The sequence below is a fragment of the Tinamus guttatus genome, unplaced genomic scaffold (genome assembly GCF_059628265.1).
Source record: "Tinamus guttatus ecotype Peru unplaced genomic scaffold, ASM5962826v1 Tinamus_guttatus_pri_ptg001076l, whole genome shotgun sequence".
Taxonomy (NCBI): domain Eukaryota; kingdom Metazoa; phylum Chordata; class Aves; order Tinamiformes; family Tinamidae; genus Tinamus; species Tinamus guttatus.
This window is the reverse complement of record NW_028289610.1, coordinates 144,640-172,219: the sequence shown is the minus strand read 5'-3', so window position 1 is coordinate 172,219 and position 27,580 is coordinate 144,640. Positions and strand designations below refer to the sequence as shown.

At 38.6% G+C, this 27,580-nt stretch overlaps 1 protein-coding gene across 1 annotated transcript; it reads left to right on the top strand.

Moving 5' to 3' along the window:
• The first annotated feature begins 719 nt into the window (after positions 1-719).
• Positions 720-25,774, top strand: WTAP (WT1 associated protein). The gene is made up of 8 exons (XM_088538408.1): positions 720-876; positions 4,530-4,567; positions 4,657-4,712; positions 10,827-10,885; positions 12,527-12,654; positions 17,951-18,129; positions 22,925-23,079; positions 24,547-25,774. The coding sequence occupies exons 2-8, from the start codon at positions 4,538-4,540 to the stop codon at positions 25,131-25,133; spliced, it is 1,194 nt and encodes a 397-aa protein (XP_088394534.1). The 5' UTR covers positions 720-876; positions 4,530-4,537; the 3' UTR covers positions 25,134-25,774.
• The last annotated feature ends 1,806 nt before the right edge of the window (positions 25,775-27,580 follow it).

Sequence of the window (27,580 nt, the reverse complement as noted above, 5' to 3'; positions counted from 1 at the left end):
AATTGTCAAGTAACTTAAAATGTGGTCAGTGTATTAAGAAAAAAAAAGTTACATTTATACGTGCACCCGCACATACCTACGCTAGACTTTCTTCTGCAGTGAATGTATTGCTTTCGCTAGCAGTACCAGAGGGAAGGGGTTTCTGGAACACCATCCACAGGTGTTCAGAAGTGCAATTACATTCACGCAACCCAGCTGAGACCAACTTAGCCGACAGAAACTTTATTGGTCCGCGGGCAAGAAGGGAGCGCGCTCCGCTGCTAAGATAACGGCAGTGCCCGCGAGCGGCAGCGCGGGGCCCCGGGGCGCCCCTCAGCCGTATCCTTCCGCGCGCTCCCATGGGAGCGCGCGGAAGGATACGGCTGAGGGGCGCCCCGGGGCCCCGCGCGGGCGCCGCCGCTGCCACGCGCCGCCCCTGCGCCCGTTTAACGGACGCGCTGTAAATCGGCGTTCCGATAACGAGGCGGCGCGGCCTGCGGGAGGCGGCGGTGAGCGCCCCGCGGCTGGCCGCGCTGCCCGCCAGGACGCCGGGGCCGTTGCCGTCGGCCGCGGCTGGCGCGGGGCTGCGCGCGCAGCTGCACCGCCCCGACCGTTGGGGGGCGGCCGGGGGCGGGGCGGCCGGGCGCTCATTTCCTCCTTGGGCGCCATTTTGTAGCGCAGAGACCCCGCAAATAAAGAGCGGGCGGGAGCGGTGTGTGGGAACGCGTGCGGTGGGGGGACGCGGTGGAGGCCCTGGCTGCGGAGCGGCGGCGCCGCTAGAGCTGCTCGCGGTGGCGGCGGGGCTGAGCGGTGGCGGCGCTTCGCCCTCGATGTGACGGGCGCGGCCCAGGCAACCAGGGTGCTGGGAGAGCGCGGCCTGCGCAGCGCGGGCGGGAGGTGAGTGAGTGACCGCGCGCACGCCCCTCCCTTGCCCTCGGCCGCGCTCCCCCTCGCGCTGCCACTGCTGTCCCGCGGGAGGCACTGGGGACCGGGCTCTGCGCGGCCCCGGGCACCCAGCGCCGGCCGCTCCATGCTTGGCGCGAGCGGGGGGAGGAGCGGAAGCACTTAGAGCCATTTTGTGCGAGGCCGCGAGCACGGCCTGGCGCCCCCGCCGGGAGCCTCCGCCGCGCTCGGGAGCACCGCCGGGCCCCCTCGGGGTGAGAGACACGCGTTGGGGTTTTGTTTGCTTGTTTGGCTGCCTTTTTGTCTTCTTTATTTATTTGGGGGGGGGGGGGGGGGGAAGAGGGTTCTTTGCCCACTAGAGGCGAACGAGAGTGGCCTGGCGGGCTCCGCCTAATGCCAGCCGCGAGCCGTCCCGTGGGGGCAGCGGCGCCCGGCCCGCGGCTGGTGGAGCCTCCGCGGAGAAGGAGGAACCGCGCGGCGGCCGTTCGCCGTTGGCTTGGGGCGCGGGGGAGCACGGGAGGGGGCAAACGGGAGCCTGGGACCTGGCAACGGCGCGCTCCCGACCGCGGTCGCTGAGGCCGGTGCCGAAACTGGTAGGTCGGGGTCCGATTTCGAAGGCTTTTTGTTTGTTTCGGGGCACTCGAGCGCGTGCTGGGCTCTTCCCAGGGAGTGCCCTTAGTGTCGTTGGAATAACTAGGAGTTACTTCAGCTGTTGCTGCTAAAGCAGCAATTTACTTGTGTCTGTTGCTAGTTGATTGCTTTGTGTCCTAGTGCTCTCTCTTTTATTTATTTATTTTTACCTATAAACCTTATATTCGCTAAATACTGTGGTAAAAGGTGCACAGGAAAAACACAATTCCTTAAACTACAATGCACTTTCTCTTTTTCAGTCTTTTCATATTTCAGTTACAGTCAAAGTGTAAGACTCGATGAGAGGACCCTCTTCTAAGACTGAAATATGGGTTTTTTCATTGCCAGAAGCAGGTGTAGTTGTGGAATTAAACAGTTTAACATTTCACTGCCTTGAAATTGTAAGGTGTATTTTAGATAGTACAGGTTAAACTATTCATCCTATTGATTGAAAAGTGCGATCATGATAAATCCAGTCAGAAAACGGCAGTTTGTTCTGTTCTTGCAAAATATTACTGAGATGCTTAGCAGATCCTCTCTCTCAGGCGAGAGACATGGTGTGATGTCTCTTACTACACAGCACTTCGAGTTAGCCTATTAAATTTAAAATGTGAAATTTTCTTTTGCAGTAGACATTTACAGTATTATTTGTGAAGTGCAAAAATGAGGCAAATGACTGATAAGTGATATAAGTAAGTTTGATGCTCTAAAGTTTCCAAAAGTACTGAGCACGATGATAGAAGTATAATATATAGCAACAATGAGCTCCTAAGCTGTTTGTAAGTTAATGTAGGTCTTTTTTTTAAAAAAAAAAAAAAAAAAAAAAAGTGCACTGTCACTTACCTGTAGTAGTAAGAAGCTCAGATCTGAGCCTAAGTTTTCTAAAATACTATCTTAAAAATATGCATCATGGTTTGTTTTGGTGCACTATCTTAGTGTCCTTCAAGTGAACAGATGGCAGTAAAATAATAACTTGGGTAATACAGTGTACTGTATCTCTCATCTTCAGCATGTGCACTAAAAAAATCTTGCCAGGTAACAAGAGCTGGCTTTGTAAATAGCAGTGTGTTGGGTCCAGGGGGCGGTTCAGAGGGTGATCTTGTTTGGTGCTGCTGTAAGAAAAGTGGATGTGGGAGCCTCGTGCTAGGCCTGGACATAGGCAATGAGAATTCCCGTTGGGCTCTGATTTCTTTGAGCTGCTCTTGTGGCAGCACTTGGGTGCTGCTTGTAAGCTTGCCATAAGCTGCTGCAGGGTTTGCAAGCCGAGTCTTTAGAGGTGTGGGGTGTGTGTGTTTTTATTTATTTATTTCTTTGTGGCTATGTGTGATGACACTTGTGTATGTTTTTAAGTGTGTTTTCTTGGGATGTTTGAAACCTAGATTTCTTTCCCTCGGGGATTTAAATTCTGTTGAAATCTACAAGGCTCCTTCTAAATACTGAAGGAATTCAGGCTTCTAAAATCCTTAAGAAAATTGTAATGGGGGAAGTAGGCAACCTAAATATAGGGGTCTATGAGCATTCCCATGTGATCTCAAGTTATTTTGTGTTATTTTGAATGACTAAATTGAGCATCATGAGTTGAGCATCAACAGTCTCTTGCAATTCACTATATTTCAAATTTTGTTTAGTAAAAATCTTAAGTGGGCAGCTGTGTCCAAAAGTTGCAAAATGTTTGATCCACTTATCGTAAGAGAGAGAAAGGTAGTGGTGGGGAGGACAGGCTTTTAAGGAAAGGGAAGGGAAACTCTTAAGTGTATGTTACAAAGATTAGGAACAGGAAGCTGATATTGGTCATAGATGTCTGCATTGAATATTATTAGAAACCATTTCCACTGGTTTCAGTGGTACTTTTTTATTTTATGAAGGACTTGAAATCTGTTCTAACTGTGTGCTGTAGGTTTTGTAGAAGTTATCACAGGCTTGTTTGGAATAGTGATATATACTGAATGTTAATATAAGTTGAGAAAGCTGTTTTTTTGCTTGATATGCATTTGTTTGGCAATAGAGAAGCCTTTAGAGTTCAAAAAATAATTCTATTGACATTTTGGTGAAAACAACAAAGAGTGCTTGGTATAAATTCTGTGTGTTCTCTTCTCCCCCTCCTCAATCACCTGTAGGCAAATGCATCCTATTTAGGAAGCTGACTGTTCACAAGTGAGGAGTTGGCTGCATCCATTTTCTGGTGTATATGTGCATGGCAAGAATGTTTAAATGTCAATATTGTGTGTAGCTCTTCAGTGAAACAGTGGAAGGCGTATTGTAAAGAAGTATGCCTCCGCAAAGCTTGCCTCCATTGTTTCTTAGATACTTAGGATATTTGTGGGGTTGCTTTTTATTTTATTTTTAAATCATTATCATCCTATAATGATTTTAAAAAAAAATCTTACTGAGGTAAGGAAATATGTCCTATACTACAAGAAATTGTGGCTAACAGTTAATTAACATAGGTTTGATAGATTTGAACTGTTATAAACTTGCAAAAGAAACAGTAATTGATGGGGTACTCAAGCCATTTATCACTCGCCCCCCCCAAAAAATAACCTGACATTCCCCAAATACTAGTGATAATGTTTCCATGTCTCCTTATATATATATATATATATTTATTTCAAAGAGACTAGAACTGTGGTCTGAATTACTTTCTTCAGGTCCTAATTTTCTGCCTTCTTTTAGAAAAGAAGAAACAGATGTAGGCAGGTGTCAAATGTCAGTTTGATCTAAAAACAATTTGCACAAAATTAGGTTGGCTTAGTTAAGTAGGGGAAGAATTGATTATTGATGCTCTCAGATATTGAAAGAACACTCAGTAGTTTTTGTAAGGATGTCTCATGATGTATATAATTAGCATAGGAAACTTGTCATGGTGTTCTGTTGTTCTTTGTACAGCAGCAATGTTTCAGTAATCTAATACCATGATTAAATAGAATTTTAAGGAAGAAGTATAGGTGTCTGATTTGCTGTGTGTTCTGTGTACCCTAGTAAAGGCATTAAATAAAACTTTTTTCCTTCTCCTTTAGAGTTCACAATGACAAATGAAGAACCTCTCCCCAAGAAGGTATGTTTTAAAATACTTGCTTCATGTCTCCCCCTTCCCCTCCAAGTAGTCATGATAACCTGTTAAATTGTGCTTTTTCTGCTCTGTAGGTTCGCCTTAGTGAAGCAGACTTTAAGGTTTTGCCTAGAGATGAGCTGATTTTAAGGTAAATTAACAAACACTTTTTCTCTTGCAACAGTTTTGTGAGTTCTTAATGGGAAACATGTAACCTCTTTTCTTCGTTATTGCTTGTAGCATCCTTGTTCTGATAGCTTTTCATCCTTTTTGTTCTACAATGCTTTTGTAAAATTCTTTGTCTCAAAGTATTTGAGACACTTGAGTTGGATATATGCTTTTCTGAGGGAGGCAGAATCCTAAGCATTTTTTTCTGGTCCATGAGTAGATTTTTTTTTTTCCCCACTTGCAACTTCAGAAGATTTAGGTTGCTTACATTCTTTTCTAGATAGCAAATCATTTTTAAGCATCAGAAAGCTGTTAACTGCTTACTTGTAATGAGTTGTCTTTCTGACATGTATTTAAAGATAAAATGTTAAAATCAAATTCTCACTCAACGCATAAAAAAAAACCTGAGCATCTTTTTTTTTTGTACTATTTAGGGAGGGGAAGCTAGGTGTCATATGGAAAATCCCTTTCCTCAATTCTAAACTAGCATTTACTATACTTTCACAAGTTCATACCGGAGGATAGTCAAAAGAGAGAATGAGAACAGTTAAGTGGACTGTATTTATAAACTTACCTCAACAAACTTGGAAGAGGATTTTTTTTTTTCCCTTTCTGCCATGTTTTAGTTTAGGTTTTAGTTAGCCTAACTAAAACCAAGATTTTAGATAATCTTTCTTCAAGACTGAACATCCCGATTGGATTTTTTTCATCTTTAATGATGGCTTGTTCTGTGAGACAGTTCTGGGCTTTCTAAAGAGTTCTTGCAGTGGTACAGGCTGTTTGAAGAAATAGACTGAAGGCTCTTGGCTCAAAATACATGAAAGCACTGATTGTGAAAAAGGAAACCAGGCATTCAAGGATTGTCTTGTTTATCTGCTGGAGTAGTCTGTACGTGCCTTTTAGTAAAACTTTAACTCATAACTTGCATACCATGAGTTATTAGCATTATTACAGCAATTTTTAATCAAGTTCAATATACTGTATTACATTTAGGTTAACGAAGACCAAACTTTTTAGAAGAATGAGGGTGCAAGTGCAGTACTTAATTGGATTGACTATTCCCTCTTCTGGACAGATCAGTAGGGGTGGACTTTTTTTCCTAATGGAGTCCATGTAGTCCTACCCCTGAGCTTCCTCATACCCAAATATCTGTATGTGAGGGGTGTGTGTGTGTTTTTTTTTTTTTTTTTTTTTTTCTCCTCCCCTTTTTTTGGTAAGAAACAGTGTTTAGAAGCAAAAGTGCTTCTTTGAGTTTAAATGGTTCAAGCATTGTAAGTCTTTTTTTGTGTGTGTTTACACCCACGCACATACACACGCCTGTGCTCCAGGCTTATCCTTGGAGAGTAGCAAGCTTAGGAGTTTCTAAAGCTCGGCTGTTCCTTTTTGGTGTGAAAATCCTATTGAAGTGTCCTGGGCATCCTGTGTGAAAACAAAAAAGCTTCTGGCTAATCAGTGTCTTGGTTTGCTGCTCTAGAAAAGAGATAACTTTCAGTATATATTAAAGTGAGACTATGATGGAATCTGCCTAATGAGGTAAAGTAAATCAATAGCTTAATTATCTCTGAAAAGATGTGGTGATATGAGACAGTTGCTTTGGCACTGAATCTTCCTCTTTGTGTAGGCAGAGGAACTTACTGTGCTCTCAGAAAAGCCATTTAATTGATTAAACTGTCCCTCATGCTCAGAAACTTAAATGCCATTTTGGTCCTGTCCATGTTATTTGTTTGCATTAACCAGCCCTATACCATTACCTTTTCTTAGAATTGGATTTTTAGCAAAGTTTGGGTCTTATCTATGATGTCATGTAAAACTAGCATTATGGCATTAATTGCTAACATTTTGTAAGTTTGTAAGTGTGATTGTAAAGATGGAATAATAATGTTAAGCTGTGGAAATTGTATTTTATTCAATGGCATATCTGCTGTTCTCAAATTTAGAAAAAAATGCATTGACCCCTACTGGGTAGACCTAGAGAATTCTAATTCTAAGGCTTAGAATTTTTTTGGTCAGTGCTTTGGTGGGGCTGATGTTTTCAAGATATTAGTTTGTAATCTGTGGGTTTTGATACTTTAGATAATATAATCTCTGTACAAATTGCAGTGATAAAAATATGTATGTAGAAAAACTGCTTATATCCTGTACTGTGAATCCAAACTTTGCTGTTCTTTTATATGAAGCGCATAATTTAGGTTTGCTTGCTTTTTAACTTCTGTTGACTGAAAATGAGCTGGATCTGCACATTGAGAAGCTGCTGTGCCTGGCCTTCTAGTGATTCCTGCTTGTCTCATTACTTGCAGCTGTGGACTCATTTCCTTCATTCCCTCCATCACTTTCCTTCTTCAAACACAGTCACTTAGCCGCTTAGCTTGAACATGTAGGAGCTGCTGTGATGGAAGAAGAGCCAGAAACACAATGAGCCAGCACTCTGGTTCATAGCTTCTCTTGACCAGTAATTATGTGATTAAGTGTAGTGGCTGGTCTGTGTGTGTGGGGTTGTGTGTGTTTGTTTTTAATCTTGAAGCACCCATGTCTGTGTAAGCAGCTCTGGTGAAATATACAGCATTTAAAGTGCTTGTTGAAGAGTGGTGCTCTTAGTAAAGACTCTTAACCAATGTGAACATACAGCAAGTCATGTCTGGAATAGCTTAAGAGCAATTCTATCTCCCACATCCAGAGTGCTTGTCACTTCTTATTGGAGGAAAAAGAGGACTGCAGAGCTGGGCATGAAAAAATGGATGCTCCAGGAAAGTTAGCTGCCTTTTAAAAGTGGAATTTAGAGATATTTGGAAGCCATCGCATCTTCAAATCTGTTCCTGGGTAACAGTAATATATTGGGTGAATGGAGGGAGCTATTTGGTAATACTTTGAAGTTACCCTCTACTCTTGGTGAGCTTGCAAGTGCTCTGCTGAATGTTAAATTAGTTTCACTGCAGCCTCACTTTTTCTTTGTACAGATCTGTGTCTCTGCTCTGCAGCACCTCACAAGTAGCATTTTAATGAAACTGTTCAGCTTGTCAGTGATCTGCTGACTGGACAGTGACATGAACATGCTGGCAGTTCAGTACCAAGACTGATGCTGGTTAATACAGATTTGGTAGAAGAGTGGCTGGCATTAACTTTTAGTTATCTGTTCACTGCTGAGCTGTGCCAAGCCCCATGCAGGTGTGCAAGATGGGGAATAGAGAATAAGAAGGGCAGGACAATTCTTGTTTAAAGCAGTGCCTTGTTAGGTTGTATGCACAGTTAGTCTGTAATAGGTGAAGAGAGTCTTTCTTGCCTCTTAGGAAGATAAGACTTAAATTTGAAGTCTGCCCAGTAAGTACTGGTAAATTACTAACTTTGGTTAAAAGTATATGGAAATTCTTAAATAGGTTAACTGTTTGTGTCAGTGTAAGTCTACTAAATATTCGTTTTTAAAAACATTTCAAACTAACACAGGTATGATGTATCCATAATCTGGGTGGCAGGATATTGCTTTCAAGAAGAAAGGAAGAAGTTCTTATCTGGGAAGAAGTTTCCCTGATGGGAGTGCTGTCCACTTTCAGCTGAAGATGGGCTGGTAGCAGGCTTTTAATTAAAACTTTTAAGGCTTTCAAAAAATACTACCACAATTTCTATATGTGTTGTCACTTTTTGGCGTGTTTACAGAGATTGGGTGTGATTGGGGCAGAAATCTCCTCTCTGAAGAGCCCAGTGTTAGCTAGTTAATGTTTAAAACTGCAAACACTGTTCCTAAAGATTACTATGGAGACTTTCTTAGAAGTTAAATGTTTCAAGTGTGTTTTGGTGTCTTATGGGGAAGCTTTGTATTTATATGCGGAGAATTACATTGTTTATGAATACTGTTGGAATTAAAATTTGCAATTGAAATGAAATAAAAATGTACTCCACATGGGACATATGGTGACATAAGTGAGTTGACATTTTTTCTGTATGCAGGAGGATGTCATTGGGCACCCGCATCTTGTGTGTGCGTATGCACATACTCATGGTCTATCTTATGCCTAAAAATGCTTGGAAAACACTGGAGTTTATGCTTGATACTTAGGATGTCTAGGTGATGCTACACATGCTATTAAGTTAGTCTCTGCTTTGGCTGTTCTAGTTTCAACAGGTCATAGCTGAGAAAATGCATCATATTACAATCCCACAAACTTGCTGTCCTTGCCCCCTTTTTTGAGCTCACTGTGAACACTTAACAAGTGGGAAATTCATGTAATGGGAATATGAATTCACCTCATCCTTGTATGTCAAGCTGGGCATCCATGCTACTGGAAGAAGAAAAAGAGCAAAACTGTTATGCAGGGAGATTCAATTATGTAAATTAAGATCAGTGTTCCACTCCTGGAAATCCTGACCTTTAGGTTAAAAACAGATTCTAATTTTCCTCTCATGAGCTATTTAGTTAGAGAATTCTTACAAGCAGTTACTTGAGATCTAAAGTGCACAGTTGTACATTTGTCCTGTCCCATCATAGATTCATCTGAACTGCTCTATTGTCCTGAACATAAGAAATACAAATAGGGGTGTTAACATTGTCAAAGCTAGAGCATTTAGAAAAAACTTTCAGTGGCTTCAGGTTCTTAAAATGCTCTGATAGTTCTCTGATAGTTCTTTAAAAATATTCAGCTTTTTAACACCAGCACTGTGAAGATTAGAATTTTACTTTAGGTTCCCTCTGTTAATGATGTGTTACTACTGTCAACAACAGGAACCAATTACACTGTGAAATAAGCTGGGGAAATAAGTGTTTAGCAAAATGGTTCATTAAAGATACTAAACAGAGCAAGTTACTACAAGAAGCTATAAGAGACTGCAACACATGTGGAACAAGTGTGAGAAGTGTTAAGTTGAAACTAAGCTATCTAGGCTGTCACTAGACTTGTTTTAATCTTCCAAGTACAGGGGAGCTCTTTCTTTCCTTAATGGCTGTTCATGTATTCAGGACAAATATTTTGACATTACTCGTCTTCAGGATTACCCAAGCTTAAAAATATTCACATCAGATAAAACATCACAACTACAAGTTTGATTGGAAAGGCAGGGTGTGCTCTTAATAAGGATCTATTTATATGTGTGTTTATTTTTCTGAGATAGTTAATTGGGGAAAAATGGTCTACTGCATCATATGCATATATTTAAGCTTCAACTTCCATTGCTTCATTTCCTCTTTTGATACTTTAGGTATCTTTCAGGGTTCCTATTATCAATGAAAAATTTGTTGCATGAAAGTTTGGGGGTTTTGTGTGTGTGTCTCTTTGCACTGTGTGTCTTTGCACTTTTTGATTTCTGCTTTCCTTGAAGTGAGAGGAAAAGGAGGTGAATTCCTAGAAGACAGAACAGATTTTGGCTTGTGTAGTTTTACCAAAATTGTTGAAATGGGGGTGCAAGACAATGAAGTAGCTTTGATAGAGACACTTAAAATCTTTAAAACTGATTGATAGAAGAGTTTGTAATCTATGGTGATCGCAAGCTTATAGAGTTTAATTCATTTTTAGGTTAATTGCTATAGTCTTGACCAAACTTTGTCCAACTTTGTCCATCATGTTGAAGCATAATGACATAATTCTGAGGTCTGCAGAGCCACCCTTCTGAAAGAGTTCGTAGGCAAATGTATTAGGTTCCATGACTTAATGTGCTCAGTTGACCCTCGACTTGGCAAATTTTAGTGTCCTGTTATATACTAAGCTTGTTCACTTGATCAGTGGCATAACTGTAATGCAGACCTTTGTTATCTTTGTGTTACAGTTTCTACTGTGTAATTTAGTTTTGATTATGCATCTTAGGTATTTCGCATGTACAAAATAAGAAATTTTTAATCACAATGCTTGATCTCAAATAACAGAGTAAGTTAACTTTAAGTAACAGCATGTAGCTATGCTTTTTTTTTTATCTTGTCTCCCCTTCGAGGTGCAACATGAAATTAAATATTTTTGTGGATTTAAGTAACGTTTTTTTAAACAGAATTGTCATTTATCCAATTACGTAATTTCTTTGTGATGCTGATTACAGTATAAATGTGTACTATGAAGGAGGTATATGCCTTAATTCAATAAACTTAAGATTCAGAAAATCTTTTTCTTTCTTTCTGCGATAGGTGGAAACAGTATGAAGCTTACGTGCAAGCTCTGGAGGGCAAGTACACAGACCTGAATTGTAAGTTAGTCAAATTTCAAAATGGTACAAGTCCTTTGAATGTTCATACGAGTAGAGCACTGAGATGATGTCTTGTTTTCTGAAATTATTGGAGATAACATAGTTTTTTAAGATTATTTGCTATGCAAAAGATCCATGTTTTCCAAGTGTAAGTTTTCAGTCTTTTCTGTTTTCTTATGCCATTTATTTTCTTTTGCAAATCTTACATGGCTTCTAAAAAGTCCATTTTTACATTTATTAGGGTCAGTTGTGCCCAGATTGCTAAAGAAAAAAAGCCCCAAACACAACCCCACAAATTCAGTTTTGACTTTTGCAACTGCAGGAAAAAATATCCTCTTCCAGAATACTCGATCAGTGTTTGTTCCATCAGTATTTTTTCAGGATTGTAAATCAGGTGTGTGTGTGGGGGGATAGTTTGTAGAGGCTGACTGTGAGCCTCAATGCTGTATCTGATCAGATAATTTAATTTCAAATATCTGTTTGTATACTTCAGTCTTTCAAATGAGGTGATTTAGAAAACCTCATCTTATTCTTCAATGACAGCAGTGGAATACGTTCTGGAAGTAACTCTGTTGCTAATCCTGACTCACTTTTAATAATTGTTTTGGCAGCTAGAGAATGACCTTTTCTACTTTCCATTCCTGTCTTCAGTCTAAGTAACAGAAGTCTTGGTACCGCTGATTTTGTCCTTCTGTCAATTTGAGTGGTGGTTTTCTTCTTGTGTCTCCCACTCCCTACCACACTGTAATGTGTGTAATGATTTGGAAAGAAGAAAATATAGCAAGTGTAAGCTGAGATAATTATAGATAATTTGTTGTAATGTTTCCATTTTTTCAAGTTCAGCATCTTGAATGCAGACTTCAGTAATCAGTATTATTGAATTATCTGTAAAGAATAACTCATATTTATACCAAAGCATTTTTTTCTTCAGTGTTGTTGTTAGCTTATAGTTTCATTCATCATTTCCATCATTTGATATGTGATAAGTAGCAGGATAAATATTTACTGTTTGTATCACACTGCTTGCATGCGTCCCACTGATGTAATTAGGAAACTTTGTGTTGCTTCCTCATAATTTATATTTCATATGTAAGCTTTCAGAAATGTTCATGGACCAGAAAACTTATCTGATTGTGACTCAACTGCTATTTCTGAAATTCTCTAATGTCTTGCTATTTGCTCATGGGATATTGAGATGACTTTGCAGGGTTGATCACAAATGACTCTGAGGAACATCATTTGCCAGTCCTGGCAAGTTCTATAAATTCTCTAAAATACTAGGCAATTCCTTCCTCAGCAGTCTCAGAATTCAAGTGGTAATAGTTAAGGATAGAGTAGCTGATGAATTTAGCACTTTAATAGTTAATTCATGTTAAAACACTTTTAAAATAATACTAAAAAGGAAGGGACTACTAAGGAAGGGACAGAGATATGTTTAAAACAACTTATTTTGAAGCTCTTCTAAAACATTCTGGCGTTTTGATCTTTTGATATTGGTTATTTCTGATTACTAAATTTATGCTTATTTTGCTTGCGTGCTATTTATAAATTACTTGATTTCCAGATTTCCATTGTCTTTAAGCAGCTGTTCATGAGAGAGTGCTATAATACATGCTTTCTGTGTTTTATTATTTGTATTAGCTAATGATGTGACGGGGTTGCGAGAGTCTGAAGAGAAGCTGAAACAGCAACAGCAAGAGTCTGCCCGAAGAGAAAATATTCTGGTGATGAGGCTGGCAACTAAAGAACAGGAGATGCAAGAGTGTACTGTAAGTATTTATAAGTGTTTTCAGATTGGAACAGAAAAACACCTGCTTTTGCCTGAGCATGTACCCATATACTGTGTATTTCATGAACTGTTGATAGCATCCATCAACCCATTTTGTGTCTAAAGAAATGGCAGGGCATTAAAGTTTTAATATTTCACTGAGTTACTAAAGATTGCTTTTCTAGTTTTGCTTTTTAATATTGCTGTTTCAGTTTATATCAAAAACTGTGCTTGGAAGGACTTTTGCTCCAGAACTGTTGCACAGGTTTGCAGTAGTAGCAAGCTCTTGCACAGCGTTTATCAGCTGTACATATATAGCAAAAATGTTAGGCTAGTAGTGGAGACAGGAGTAAATTGAATTGAAGCCTGAGGAAAAGACTGAGCTTTCATTTTATTTAGGAACTTTTAGGCAGATGTGAAACTTGGCTACCCAAATGCAGCATAAACAAGTCTTTACCTTCATTTAGTTGAGTGGCCTGGTCTAATTGTAGGTGGAAAATGTTACTGACTTTTCAGAGGGAGTCTTTTTGAAATTTGTCAGGGTTTCACTTTTTGTTGTTGTTCCTATTTCTCATTTCTATGGGTTTTCTGTGTCTTCCTCTTTCTGTATTTAACTTTTTTTTTTTTTGAAACTGCCTTTACCAATGGTCTTTTGAATGTGTTTTTTTTTTTTTTTTTGGATCACACTCTTAATATTGTTTGACCTGCTGCTTTAACAGTCAGTTTCTGAAAGAAGACTGTAAAGTGCTGCTTGATGTTAATTTGTGTGAAGTACTCCTAAGAGCTGCTCTAAAGAAAATTAGAGATTCTGTGCAAAACCAATCACAAGCAATGTAGCCCTCCTTCTATTATTTTGTAGCCTCCCCACTTTTTGTTTTCCTGTAGGCTTCCAGAGCTGTTAAATGTATCAGTATAGGACTTAATTCTTAAATCATGATTTTAATGGTAAGGAAAATAATATGACATCAGCCTGTAGCGAATACTGTGATGAAAAGAAAAAAGGGGAAGGGGAGGGGCGGGTAAAACTTCTTTTGCATTGGTAGAGTGTGAATCACAGAATTGCTGAGGTTAGAAGGCACTTATGGAGAGCACCTGGTTCAAAGCAGGGCCAGCTGGAGCAGGTTGCAGGAGTCCAGTCAGGTTTTGAATTTTTACAAGGATGGAGACTCCACAGCCTCTCCTGGCAACTGGTGGCCTCACCAGGGCTGCTTGGAGGGGCAGGATCCCCTCCCTGCACCTGCTGCCACCCTTCCTAATGCACCAGGAAGCAACCTGGGCCCTGGAGCAGTGACTGCTAGGGCACTCCTCCAAAGTAGTGCTCTGTAGTTCACTGACCGGTGAAGTAAAGCAGGCTTTGGTTATTCCAATGTCTACTTGTGGCGTAAAAAATAAAATGTAAGACTTTCTCACCAAGTACAGATTTGTTTATATTTTTAACCTTTCTTCCTCTATTTTTTAAAAGGCCTTCACATGTTAGATTATGAATTCTGACAAGATCTTAAAGACTATATTGGGTTTTTGCCTGCACTTTTTCTTACAGCTGTGGTGTCTAGACTTTCCAGAACATCCTATTTGAAAAACTTGTTATTAGCTTGTTTTGGTTTTACTTTTTTTATCTAGCTCGGTTTTCCAAATTGTTGACACACAAATTACATCCAGGATGTTATCTCTTTCGTAGAAATAGAGAGATTTCTTGGAAGAACAGAAAAAAACCTACTGTGAAGACACTATTGTCATCTTACTGTTTTCACAGTGAATATGTGGACAGTTTGAAGAAGTTAGCACAGTTTGCATTATATTATTAAGTGGTATTTTTTCAGTGAGGTAATAGTAATAAAATATGTAAATTCTGTAAGAGGTGCGAAGTTAAACAGCAGGTTGCTGAATCATTTGATAAATGAGCAATGCTGTGTATTGTATCATGATGTATTTGAGATCTCTAATTTTGAGTCCACAGAGTAACTTCTGTTATATTTTTACACTAAAGTTAACCATGTTATATAATTCATATTTAAATGCTGTAAAATATACCAGTGACACTGTCATTTATACATAAGCATTTAGTGTTGTCTATCACAACTTAATTTGAAAGACTAAACATCTTGGATATCAAGTTTCTTAAATCATTGTTCTTTGAATCTGATCGTTCTTACTATTAGCCATGTATTGGCTGGACATGCTTAATATTTACAAACTTACCTCAGTCAATCCTTAATTTAACTGAGTTTAAAATAAAATCACCAACTTGAAATGTACAAACACAGGTGAGTGTTCTAATTATCTATGTGTAAAACAATTGGCTAGTTAAAAAAAAGTTTTAAAATTTGTGTTTTAAAATAGGGTGTGCTAGGCCTTGTCTTCGTTGCGATTTTCATTGGTATGGCTTTTTGAAAAGAACAAAGACAAGAACCTCTCTTGGCTTATCAAAGTTATATGTACAATTATTCTTCAAACTTCGTAGTTAGGTGTGTCAGATAAGTCGTCCTGACACACTGTTGTTAAAACAAGACGATGGTTTGGTGTGTGGTTTTTTGCATAATTCCATTCTTGGGCTCTGTGCTGATCCTAGCAGCAGAATGGATTGGGAGGGAGGAATGACAGAATCTGACTGGTATTGAAAACTTTCGGGGTGTAGCACAGGGTGGCTAGCTAAAGAGCTAGGTGGGTGTTTAGGGGTTTAATACCTCATCCAGCCCATCCAGTCCTCATCCCATTGGGTCAGTAAAAGCCTTATGATACCTGCCCCCTAGCAAGAACACTCCTGCCCAACAAAAAAGGAGCCTTTTGTTCGTAAAATGTGGTGAGGTGAGGTAGTGGCTAGTGCTCCTACAGTAGTTGTTGCTACACAGAGCTTTATTTCTGAAGAGAAGGTGTTGAAAGAGTGATTGCTGTTCCAGGGAAAGGCCTTAACACTCTTAGTAAGCTACTGCACAGCTGCTCTGGGCTGTAAGCAGATGGGTATTAGGAAATATTTGCCTCTCAAATAGCTTTTCCCCATATCCGATGTGGAAAAGATGAGTGGAAGTTTCTCAAGAGTACCATAGGACCATAGTACCTAGATAGAGAGTCATACTATTAACCTGTTTGTGGTTAGGGTTACTGTTCTATTGTTTTGCTTTGTGTTTTCTCAGCACTATCCTTTTTTCCCTCTCTACTGCTTCCTTAAAGGGAGCATTTATAGTTGCACTTATTTAGGTTGCTGACATTCCGTGTTAAGATTCTAATTTCTGTGTGGTGTTTTTCATGTCAGAGGTTCTGTTCTGTGGGAATGTTTTTAGATACCTCTAGCCTATTAAGCTGTTTGCACGAAAATGTGAAAAATGGAGGAGTTAATGTTTTTGCTTAACAAAGAAGAAGCGTCCAAACAAACAAAATCCTCACAGCTGCTGTTCTCCTGTTTAGCATACTTGAGCGTCCTTTTGTCTTGGGCTAAAGCAGATAGAGATGGTACCAGGGCCATCTGTTGTGCTTGTGGCCTTCATCCCTATTTGTCCAACTTGCAAGCTTTTGAAAAATACTAGTTAGTGTGTGCTCTCATGTTTGAGAATGTAAACACCAGTAACTGTTTTACATGCGAAGTGTAGTCGGGTCAAAATCTGGTGGTGGACATGATTTTTCCTATATTTTCAGTTCTAGTTTGAGGTCCCTAGTTTGAGGTGAATTCCTTTGCTCCCTGGCCCAGTATGTGACTGGGACTGGCTGAGCAGGGAGATACAGGGAATAAGGAAGTCAGCAGAGGGATTAAGAGGTATAGATTGCCTTGGGCCTGGCTCAGATCAGGAGCAGGTTGTTAGGCCTGACAAGTGAGAACTCTGGAGTTAGGAATGGAGAAGAATGTTACCTCTAGAGAGATGGAGGGAAAATCAGTGTTGGAAAAAATGGAGTAATGAATGGTGGTTAAGTTTGGGGAAGGATGTTTCTAAATAAAGTTGGCATCAGCAGGTTTTTAATTTGTCAGTGCTTTTTCTTGAAAGTTTTTTACACTGTGCTCATTTATTCCTTTTACATTTCTTTCTGGATATGTATAGATATATTTTTAAGTAGTGAAAGCACATAAATATTTTTGTATCAAGTTAATGTGAAGTTAATTTGAAATATTTCAGGTTTTTCAGTAACTTTGAAATGGCTTGAATAAAACCAAGAATTGGTGCTACTTAATATAAATTATGTCTTCCTAAATTGAGAAGTGAGTTTGGAGTCACTCCTGCTCATCTTTAAGATAAATAACATGTTCATAGTTGTATTTTCTCTTTGTCGTTGTGGTGTGAAAGACTCTGCAGCATAAATGACCATACAGGAAATAGGTTAAACCTTTTACTGTGAAGGTCAGTTTGTCCTGAGCAAGCCAAGTGTATGTGGGGGGACACTTGTGTTGTCCCTCTGCTACACTGGTGATGTCTTGCACTGTTCATCAGTGAGGCTGTGTGTTCAAAGGTGCGTTGCTGTCTCTGTAGTTGCAAGATAGATAGAGCAGCAGGCACCCTCCCTCCTCTTTTTTTAATGTTTCTTTTTAATGTACTCTTACATTTACCTCTTTGTATATACACTGTACTTCTCAGTTACATGGAGCGTAATAAACTGAACTTCAGAATTAACTCTTTCTGCATAGGTGAATGTGATGTGAGTGATTAAATGGATTCTAGTTGTGCTGTTTAGTAGCCTGTTTTATGATTGCCTGTTGTGATGGAATTAAAATTGAATCACCTGGGAGAGAAGGCAGGGAGGAGGTCTTGTTTAAATAAAGTGTAGTTTTGACTAACATGTTACATTTAAAAGAAAGGATCTTGGTTATTCCTCCCAAAATACTAATGGCTAAGTCTTTTGGGTTGTGCTTATTGCAAGAGAATCTAAATCCAAACAAAATCTGTCTAACTGATGTTGATATTTCTAAATTTTCTAAATGATTTTGGTTTTAAAAGGAGTAGAGGCAAAATCATATTGTAAGTCATCGTAGCCTTTGCCAAAAAAAAAAAAAAGAAGGAAAAAACCATCTTGGTGTGTATGTTTTTACCAAATGCTTGGATCACTCATGTTAACTTTCACGGAAGTTACTTAGGGATTAGCCATCCGTTTTAATGTAGTGTGTTGAAGAAAAGAAAAGCAGCCTTGAAAGATTCAGCTGGAGTGGGGAGATATTTGAGGAGCAGGCGTATTAATAGGGGACTGGTTCTTTATCCTCTCCTCTTCAGGTTAAAGTACTGTAAGGGGAAAGCAAGGTTCCTGAGTATTCTCTTTGGAATACATGTTTTTAATTGTTTAGTGATGTATAAATGACATTCTGTTTTTGTTTTGTGCAGAATCAGATTCAGTACCTCAAGCAAGTCCAGCAGCCTAGCGTTGCCCAACTGAGATCAACAATGGTCGACCCAGCGATCAACTTGTTTTTCCTAAAAATGAAAGGTGAACTGGAACAGACTAAAGACAAACTGGAACAAGCCCAAAATGAACTGAGTGCCTGGAAATTTACGCCTGATAGGTAAACAAAACAAATACTCCCCAGTCAAGACTTCCCTGACAGTCCCACTACGAGAATGCTATGGTGGGACAGCCAAGTACTCGTTTCCACACCAAGACTCAGACGTTTTGAGCCAAAAGCCACATTCTTATACTGTCCAGCTTGTAATGATTAATGTAAAACTTATCAGATGAACCTTGTGTTTCAGCTTTTTTCTCCCCCTTTGCTTCAGAGGCCTGACGGCGTCGGACTATTCTGAAGAAATGGCCATCTCCGAAAAAAATACTTTCTAGAACATGTAGACATTTGCAAAATTGTTCTATTTGAAGAAAATAGAGGGAAAAACAGAAGTCTTAAAGTCTGTGGCACACTGTGTCTACAGACAGTTTGGAGGAGAGAGACCTAGAGATTCTAAATCATGAATTGAACATGTAAAATTCCCGTAAAATGTAGAAGTGGAATATGCTTCGCTCTTAACCTTGAGCCTAGTGACTTAGAGACACTGTAAGTCAGTTTTGCCAATAAGACTGTGGACTTCCTGCTTGTTCACTGAACTGCTGGGTCAAAACTCAATGAGGGGAATTTTGCATTAAAGGGTATTTGCTAACCAGTTCTGAATAGCCATGAGTGCTATTTCCTATCACCTCAGTGGTAGTGTACACAATTGACTGTTTAGCATCTGGGCTCTGTAACACTTGATGGAGCCTTAAGTCAATGTTGCTAAATAATGAACTGTTCTCTGGATGGTTGGAAGTACTGTGGATGCCTCAAAATTAGGACTGTACAAAAATGTACGTTCTATCTAATTGCAGGTGTAAAACTGTTGGAAGTGATATATCTTTGATCACAACTGGCATGTATAAGTGAAACTAGTTGTGATAAGTATTTTACTGCATGTTACCATGCAGCAATGAGAATTTTTCAGTCTTCTATTCTAAGAACTGATCTCATATGCTCACTACAGAAGGCACATGCAATGGCAACTGTCTTCAGTGTTGGTGGGATATTTTTACTCCTTTGTACACCTGTTTTTTTTGTATTGCACTTCTATATAAAATGTGCCTTGAAATAGTTGTAATATATAGATCAAGGAACACTACTGGTTATACTGTTGTATTGTTAAACTCCTGGGGTGAACGAGAATCGGACAGATTGTTATTTCTGAATTGTCTCGTTCTCTGAAGAAAGGGAAGACGATATTTTAACAAATCAAAAAACCTTAAATGCATGCATTTTTCTGGGTGCAATCAGTGAAAGGACCCTTTGCTACTCTGTTGATGCCTCTGTTCTGTTGTCCCAAGTTACTTGTAAGAATAGCAATATAGGAGAGCTGGGGAGTGCATGTCTGAGGTGTGTAAAGTGAAATGCAGACTTGATACAGCATATGTGTATTTATTTTTTTATTAGCAATTTGAGTTCTTTCTAGCAAACTAAGGTTTTGATTTGCAATTCAGTTGGACAATATTTGATGACTAGAAAACTTGGTTTTAAATTTTTAAGAGGTCCAGCTTTCATAGAAGGTGAAGAATTCTAACTTGTTTGGTAAAATTATGGTCTTTATTAAGATGACATTACATATTTTTCAACTCAGGAGTATCTTAACTGTTTGTGCTTTAGATTATTAATATGGAAAGGAAGAGTAGTATTCTTATGCAGGATTATTTTTTGCATGAGTAATGGCTTACAGCAAAAGAAAAACCTTCAGAAATACCTTACTTTTAAAAAAAGTGATACATCTGGAATGATTTTGCTGTAGCAGTATCTAAGGTTTTAATGATCTAGCATCAAAACGGAGGTAAGACTTGCATTAATAAATTGTTAACATATTACCAACCTGTTTGTAAAATTTACTATAATGTGCGGACAGTGGTAGCTGTTGGGATTGTTCATCTGGCATGCCATGTAGATTGCTTGTTTAACTTGGAATTTAAGAAATGACTTAAATATATTAAACACGGGGTGTTTTTTTTATTTTTAGGAAGTCCTCAGGCTCTAAAGTTATTTGTACAACTGAGGAGAGAAGTAACTATTGCTACTTTCAGAGAAAGTGATTTAAGAAAAGTATCAGAAGATTTTGTCACTTTCATAGTTAAAACTTCCCCTCATACTTGTTGTATAATTGTATCTAACTGATGGTGAATTTACATCATATATATGTGCAGTAGCTGAAATACAGAAAGTTAGATTCATTTCCTGCTTAAATAGAGGTTGTTTTCAAATTGGGTTATGATTTGATTCATTTTTTTCTGGAAAGGTAAAGATTTCATTTTTTTGCTGGAAAGGTAAAGAAATGCTGGCTCATATGTAAAGGGCCTGCAGGCTTTTTCAGTTCTTTGCTGCCCTCATCACGCTGGTCCCATTGTTTGTCCTTCCTCACATGCAGCTACTCCTGTTTCATGGCACCTCTCCTAGAATTTGAAAGAGGTGGTGCTCCTGTTCAAGTGTCTAACCCAGTGTTTTGAGGTAACACATTGACTGCAGCCCTAAGCAGTATCAGTTCTGGACCTCGACCATAGATGAGGGTGTACAGCATAATCATTGCTGATGTCTGGAGCAGAAAATACAGGATGTGTAAGGAAAGGAATGGCTCTGCCAAGCCGTTCTAACCATCATTGAACATAACAGTATGCTCTTCAATTAAAGAAAAAAAAAAAAACTCAATTTGCAGAAGCCTTACTACAAAAAGTAGTCTTCTGAAATTTAACCACTCATATTCTTACAGGTTTTCTTGCATGTATGTTCAAGCGATTTCTGAAAGCATTGCCAACTTTAGTTTTACAGCTAGTAGGAGTTATTTTAATAGTTGCTGAATTTTACTTGTGCATGTATTGTCTTTTACATAAATTGCAAGGGGAGATTGCTTGGTGCTGTGCTGCACTAGTTCAGAACATCTGGAAATCTTGATGGGAAGAAATAGCATTATAGGTAACTATGCAAATTTCTATACAGGTAATAAATATTTTACACTTTGGCAGGAGTTAACATGAAGAAATTAATGGGATTCTAAAATTGTCCCAATTTTAAGGTAACTGGTACTTGCTAATACTACAATTTTACATTGTTTTGTGAAGAGAAAAATGTGAAATGACTTAAGCACTGTGAACTTCCATAAATTGTAGTGTTGATGAATACAGTAACAGGAATCTGCAAGTGACTAAAAATCATTGCATGTCTGCCTAAATGCTTTTGGGATAATATGCCACATTGCTGATTTCCAAAGTGGTCCTGCTTTATACAGAGTGAACATCTTAAGGAAACTTTTATCTTAACTGTATTACTTGGATTGTATTAGGTCAGCACAATTTAAACGTCAAGGACCTGGCATTGGACATCACATCAAGAAAGAACAGGTTGCTGCCTTTAGCAGAGTTGCAGGCTTCCAGGACTTTACACAGCCATATTTCTTCTGGAGCAGCCCATCTGAGAGATGTGGGAGAGCCAGTCGGAAAATGCTAAATGGGCAGAGCTGGCAGAACTTAATGACTGTCAAGGGCTTGAATGCTTAAAAGGCGGCTGATTAGGAAATGATATATCTTAAGTTCTTTCTGCTGGGTGTTTTGGTTGCAGGAGAGAACAGTGGCTGTGAATCATAGTAGCAGAAATTCCTGTTTTACTCTCTTAATCTTTAAAATCTCTTTACATCCTTGTCAATTGCTTAAAAACAACTTTAAGATGACCTTCTTGGTCCTAGCTTAAGTCTATTCTTTTTGTTTTCTTTGTTTTTAACAGAGCTTACACTTCCATAAGAAAGAGGACAGCTTTATCACGTTGCTGAGCCTCATGAAAGAGAAATATTTGTGGCTTTTGTCCTGACTTCAGCAGACCAAGAGTCTTAGAGGACTTTAGCTCTTGCTTTTATGGAGTCAAATGTATTGCCTATATATTAATTTGCATACTACTTCCTATAATGCTTTACAAAGCAATTTTCATCGTGAAGATTAAAGATGTGTGATGTTACCTATTTAGTAAAGACAATGTCTTGTCAGTTCAGAATAGCTTTTCTGTCTGATATTTACTGCTTATTTATGAAATTGGATATCCTGAAGTGTTATTGTTTATCTGAAATGTGGCCATTCTAAACAAATAGTAATATGCTTTTTAACATTTCCTTCCAATTTTTAGTGGCACTTTACTTTCTCCTCGCTATGCAAGATGTGCACAAAAAGAGATGACTGAAAGAATCATGAAATGGACGGTGAACAGTACTGTATATTACATGAATTGAAAATTGGACACCTAAATTTTTAAACAGAAGTACCCAGATTACATTCAAATGAATGTCTAAGCTTTTTCTAAGAAAAATGTCACAATAAAAATAAGCATGGGATTTTAAAGTTTTCTCCAAACCAACTTTCTTCACTCATATGTAATCACTAAATTACATGAGTACAATAAAAGAACATGCTTTTTGTTTGTATATGATTGAGTTTACACATTTTATGCTGTCCTTGATTTTTTTGAATTACAAGGCACATCTTTAATCAAATATTTAACTCCATTGGGAATCAGCACATGCAAGACTGTGCATACTGATAGTCCAGATGTTAATATTAAAAAAAGAACAATATGCTCGTTCATATTTGCAGTAACAAACTTGCCTTCCACTTTACGGGACAGCGCCAGAAGATCAACTGACATTGGAGCAGCATGTGGTAACTATAGGGAGACTTTCTGCTATGACAATTATGTTGAGGCATAATGTTCCTTGAATTGTGACATGCAGAAATTGTATCTCCTTTTTGTCTATAATGGTGATTGAGGAAAAGTACTGAAGTTCTTATATTCTTTTTGTGATAGATGGCTCTTTCCTTTGCAGCCAAACAGGCAAAAAGTTAATGGCGAAGTGTCGAATGCTTATCCAGGAGAATCAAGAGCTTGGAAGGCAGCTGTCCCAAGGACGTATTGCACAGCTTGAGGCAGAGTTGGCTTTACAGAAGAAATATAGTGAGGAACTTAAAAGCAGTCAGGATGGTAAGGGATTTTTTTTAAGAAAATGGAAGTTGCCTTGCACTTCTAGCTTAATTTACTGATGATGCAGTTACTGTAAATTCTCCTTTGCTAGAATGAAAGGGTAGTATGAAAAAATGACAATTGTGTGTCTTCACTGATTGCCTTAATTATGGAATCAAAAAACAATCCTAACCTTGGGGGGGATTTGCTGCTGCAGTAATGTGGGGGTTTGAATTAAAAGTTGACAGACTATTTTAGGCCTTGCTATTTAATAGGAAATGTTTAAACTGAACACATTATTGGTGATTTGACAAGATGAAAGCTGTTGACATTGCATGGATCTACACATGCACTGAGAACAGAATGTTTTTTGTCAATTGCAACTCATCTTGCATTTATTTTTGGGGAAAACCAAGGTTTTAGCTATGCCTAATGCATCAAAAAGACAATTTTTGCTTAAATAGCTCAGCTGTAACAGTTCCATTGTATTCACAGTCCACATTGTGCAACACTATGAGCCTGAATTGAAATTACCTGTAAACTCTGACTTCTTGCATAATTTAAAGGGGAGAGGGGGGGAGTGATTTTTATATTATTATTATTTTCCAGGTTTTTAGTTACGAGTCCAGGATAAATAGAATTCTTAGTCTCTGATTAAAATCTGACTTTTTTGTAGTGTTAAACAATAGGTTGTCTGATTATTACAATAATTCTTGGGATGTGAACTCTGTGACATTATTGCTTAAGCCTTAATATATTTTTGTTTTACAAGTGAAACCTGTAGGACAGCATAGCTGCGTTTTAGCACTGCCCTTTTTATCTGTTCTGTCAGGTTAAAGTAGGAGACTTTGGGTTCAAGGATTTTTTCGCTGTTTTCAGGTCACATTCGTGCTGTTCCAAAACGTAGTCTTCGATGAAAAGTCTTTTCTTTGTATATTAACCCCCCTTTGCTGATAGGAAAGTCAGCAAAAAAAATCTAACTTTTCTTTTAGTGTCCTGTTTACACAGGATTAAAAGCAGTACGAATCGAAGCTTTCTTGAAATATGACTGATGCTGTTTTTCTCACTGAATACATTGCTGTATTCAAACCTGTTACATACAACCATGTAGTTCAGGGTTGCTTTTATTTATTTTCCACTTGAAAGTACAATTTATTTGCAAAATGGTAATTTTCTTCCAGATGGTACCAAATGGTAATCTTTTCCAGATGTCCTCCTTTTTTTTGCCCAAGAATAAATGTCGTCTTATAATAGTATTTTCCTATCTTCTTCTCTTGTATTCTGAATAGCATTCATTTAGAATTAGAAATCCATCCAATTAGAATTTCCTCCTTCAGAGGCGGAGTATCAAAAATTATGACTAGAAAAATAAGTTCACTGCAAAATTCCAGCATGAAATGTTGCTGTGAGATTTTAATTGTCTTGTCTGCGACTCCAGCTATATATGGGCTATTAAGTCTTTGCAACAAATGTGCTTTCTTTATATAGAATTGAATGACTTCATCATCCAGCTTGATGAGGAGGTAGAGGGTATGCAGAGCACCATTCTAGTTCTCCAGCAGCAGCTGAAGGAGACTCGCCAGCAGTTGGCTCAGTACCAGCAGCAGCAGCAGTCGCAGGCCTCCGCTCCGGGTACCAGCAGGACTCCCTCGTCGGAGCCTGGCGAGCAGGGGGAGGCTGCAGGTAAAGACTGCAGCCGCCTGGCTAACGGACCAAGTAACGGGAGCTCTTCCCACCAGCGGACGTCTGGGCCTGGATTTTATAGGGAGGGTAGCGGCACGGAAGATGACTTCCCGGCTTCTCCAGGGAACGGTAATAAGCTGGCCAACCACTCAGAAGATAGAACTGGTAGAGGAGGTGGTAGCTACATAAACCAACTCAGTACTGGGTATGAAAGTGTAGACTCTCCCACTGGCAGTGAAAACTCTCTCACTCACCACTCAAATGACACAGACTCCAATCATGATCCTCAAGAGGAGAAAACAGTGAGCGTGAAAGGTAACAGAACTGTGGGTTCTCGTCATGTCCAGAATGGTTTGGACTCCAGCGTAAATGTGCAGGGTTCAGTTTTGTAACATTTTTCTGCAGCATTTTTATACAGTGTCATTTAAATTGGGAGAGGATACTGTCCAGAAGCCGTTTAAATTAGTGCAACTTGTCACACTTTTGCCTTTTTGTGGGTTTCTTTTTGCTTCAATACCTCTGCCACTTTGGAAATTTTAACAGTTAATTACGTTGAATGTTGCTAAAAGGACGTTTGTGTAGCTCAAGTTATTTTTATATGAGTTAATGTGAAGTTGAAATGGAAATTATTTCCACAAAGTATAACATAAATGATGTCTGTACAAATCTGTGTATATCTAGAACCTGTGCTGTGGATAAGGGCATTCTTACTCATACTGTTATACTTGCACCACCTTCAAGAATTGTCATAATAGCTGTGGGTTTATGACTGCCAAGTTTGCCCAGTACAGTAGTTTTATCACTAAAAGATGGACTTGCTGAAGGAGTCCTGTAGTAGTTTCAGTGTTAATTACAATTTTTCCCACCATACATCTGTGCATTTTCTCCTTAGGTGACCGAATGTTTATGAATTGTGTGCATAGTTACTCAGTTTTTAAGAACTGTTGTATCCTGTTTATGCATATTGCTCTGTGACTCCAATATTATCTTACCTGTACTGACCAAACCTAAATAAAAACTTTTAATAATGTAATTTCCTGATTGTTCTGCATTGGTGTACATGGCTTATTTGTACGCAGTGTATTTATAGTGCGTATTTTCTATTGAATTTGCCCCTGTGTTTAATCTTGCATCATATAACTTATGCCTGAGGTGTGTTATCTTACTAATTGTGGTATCAGTGACTGCTGTCTTACTAATTCCAGGCCAGACTGATGTTGCTTATTCTACAGATTGTTCCCTTATCTGCAGATAAGGGAGGAAAAATCGGGAAAGCTTCCTAAAAGCAAACCCAGAGTTAAACTTGGCTGTTAAGAAGATGCTGTGATAGAAGTATCCTGTAGGTAAATACATCAAGTAAACTAAAACTTTAAGGAGTTAACTCAGATTCTTAAAACATATACAAGTCTGGGTGTGTTTTTGAACACCTAGCTGACAAACACTTTGAGTTAACTTAATTTTTTTCTACATTCCGTGTCTTAGGAACTATATTTTTTATTATTCAGTAGCAAGATGAGTTAATACAGATTTCTCATCCTTGTTATATGGTGGTATTTTCTGTTTACAATTTTAGTAATAGTGATATGTAAATGAGGAGATGAAAAAGGCTCTAAGTACTGGTTAAAGGGAAAACAAGTACTTTTAAATTGCTGTACTTATTAGTAAACCTAAGTTCAGATTCAGCACTTGTACTTGAAAGTCTTTTTATTGCCTACTGACTAACAAAATTATTCTAGTGGTTTTGCAGTTATAGGATAGACAAAGAATTTAACTGCAAAGTTATAAGCAGGTTTTTTATAGCTTTGCAGTTCACTCTAGAGATTTTGACTCCTGTTTGAAAGCTGTTTAATTCTAGGATATTTGGGTGTGTGTTAACTTAAAAGCACAGGGTTGTAATAAATTTCTAGATCATAGTGATACCAAAGAAAACCTTCTATAAGTGGCATACTATATGAAAATCACTAAGTGTAGTAGTATTGTCCATGACAGCAGAATGTTCTCTTACTTGCTGTCATGTATGTTGGAAATATGCTAGTCTGTGTGATGTGCAACTACTGCTTTAATTTCACAGGGCTTAGAAGGGTGTTAAAAGTGGTTTGTATTTCTCATCAGAGGCATAAATTCCCCTGGCAATACCTGATGTTTTTTGAATGTTACTTTTGCCTTCACTGTCTGAAAAGTAGCAGTTTCTGGATGAATGCATGAAAGGGAATGTATTATCAGACTTTATCTGATAATACAAATAGTAACAAGCCTTTTAGTGAAATTTATGGTGGGGGTTCCAAAACTCAGTTTAACAGTGATGCCAAGAAAGGAACAGACATCTCTTTACCTGCTATATAAATCTAGGGAAGCAATCTTAAAATATCACTTGAGTTGGAGTAATTGCCATTAATTTGTTCTGTGGTTTAAAAGTGCATAGCTTTCAAGCAGGGATAACTTGCCAGTTATCAGCTACTTCACTGAGACATTTCTATTTAAAACCTCGTGTGAAGATAATTTGAGTAGTTTGTTTTCTCAGTAGCAGGTAGGGCAAAATTTTTGCATATTAAATCATTTTAGAAACTTTTTTAGTTACACTGTTGTTAGAGTAAAAGCTGGCTTAAGTTGGTTTAGGAAAACAACTGTAAGAAAAGGTAAGCCATTCCCTTTTTTGTTCTCTACTTGTCTGGCATCCTCCAAATAAGCTGGGTGGGTCATTTTGTTTGATTTATCAAAAATGAAAGCAAGTGATGGAGAGGATTCCATCACTTAAGGAAAAAAAAGGGGGGGAAGGGGACCCAAAATGAAACACAGAATTGTCTTCCTGGAATGTTTGCTGTGTAGCATTAGGGAAGTG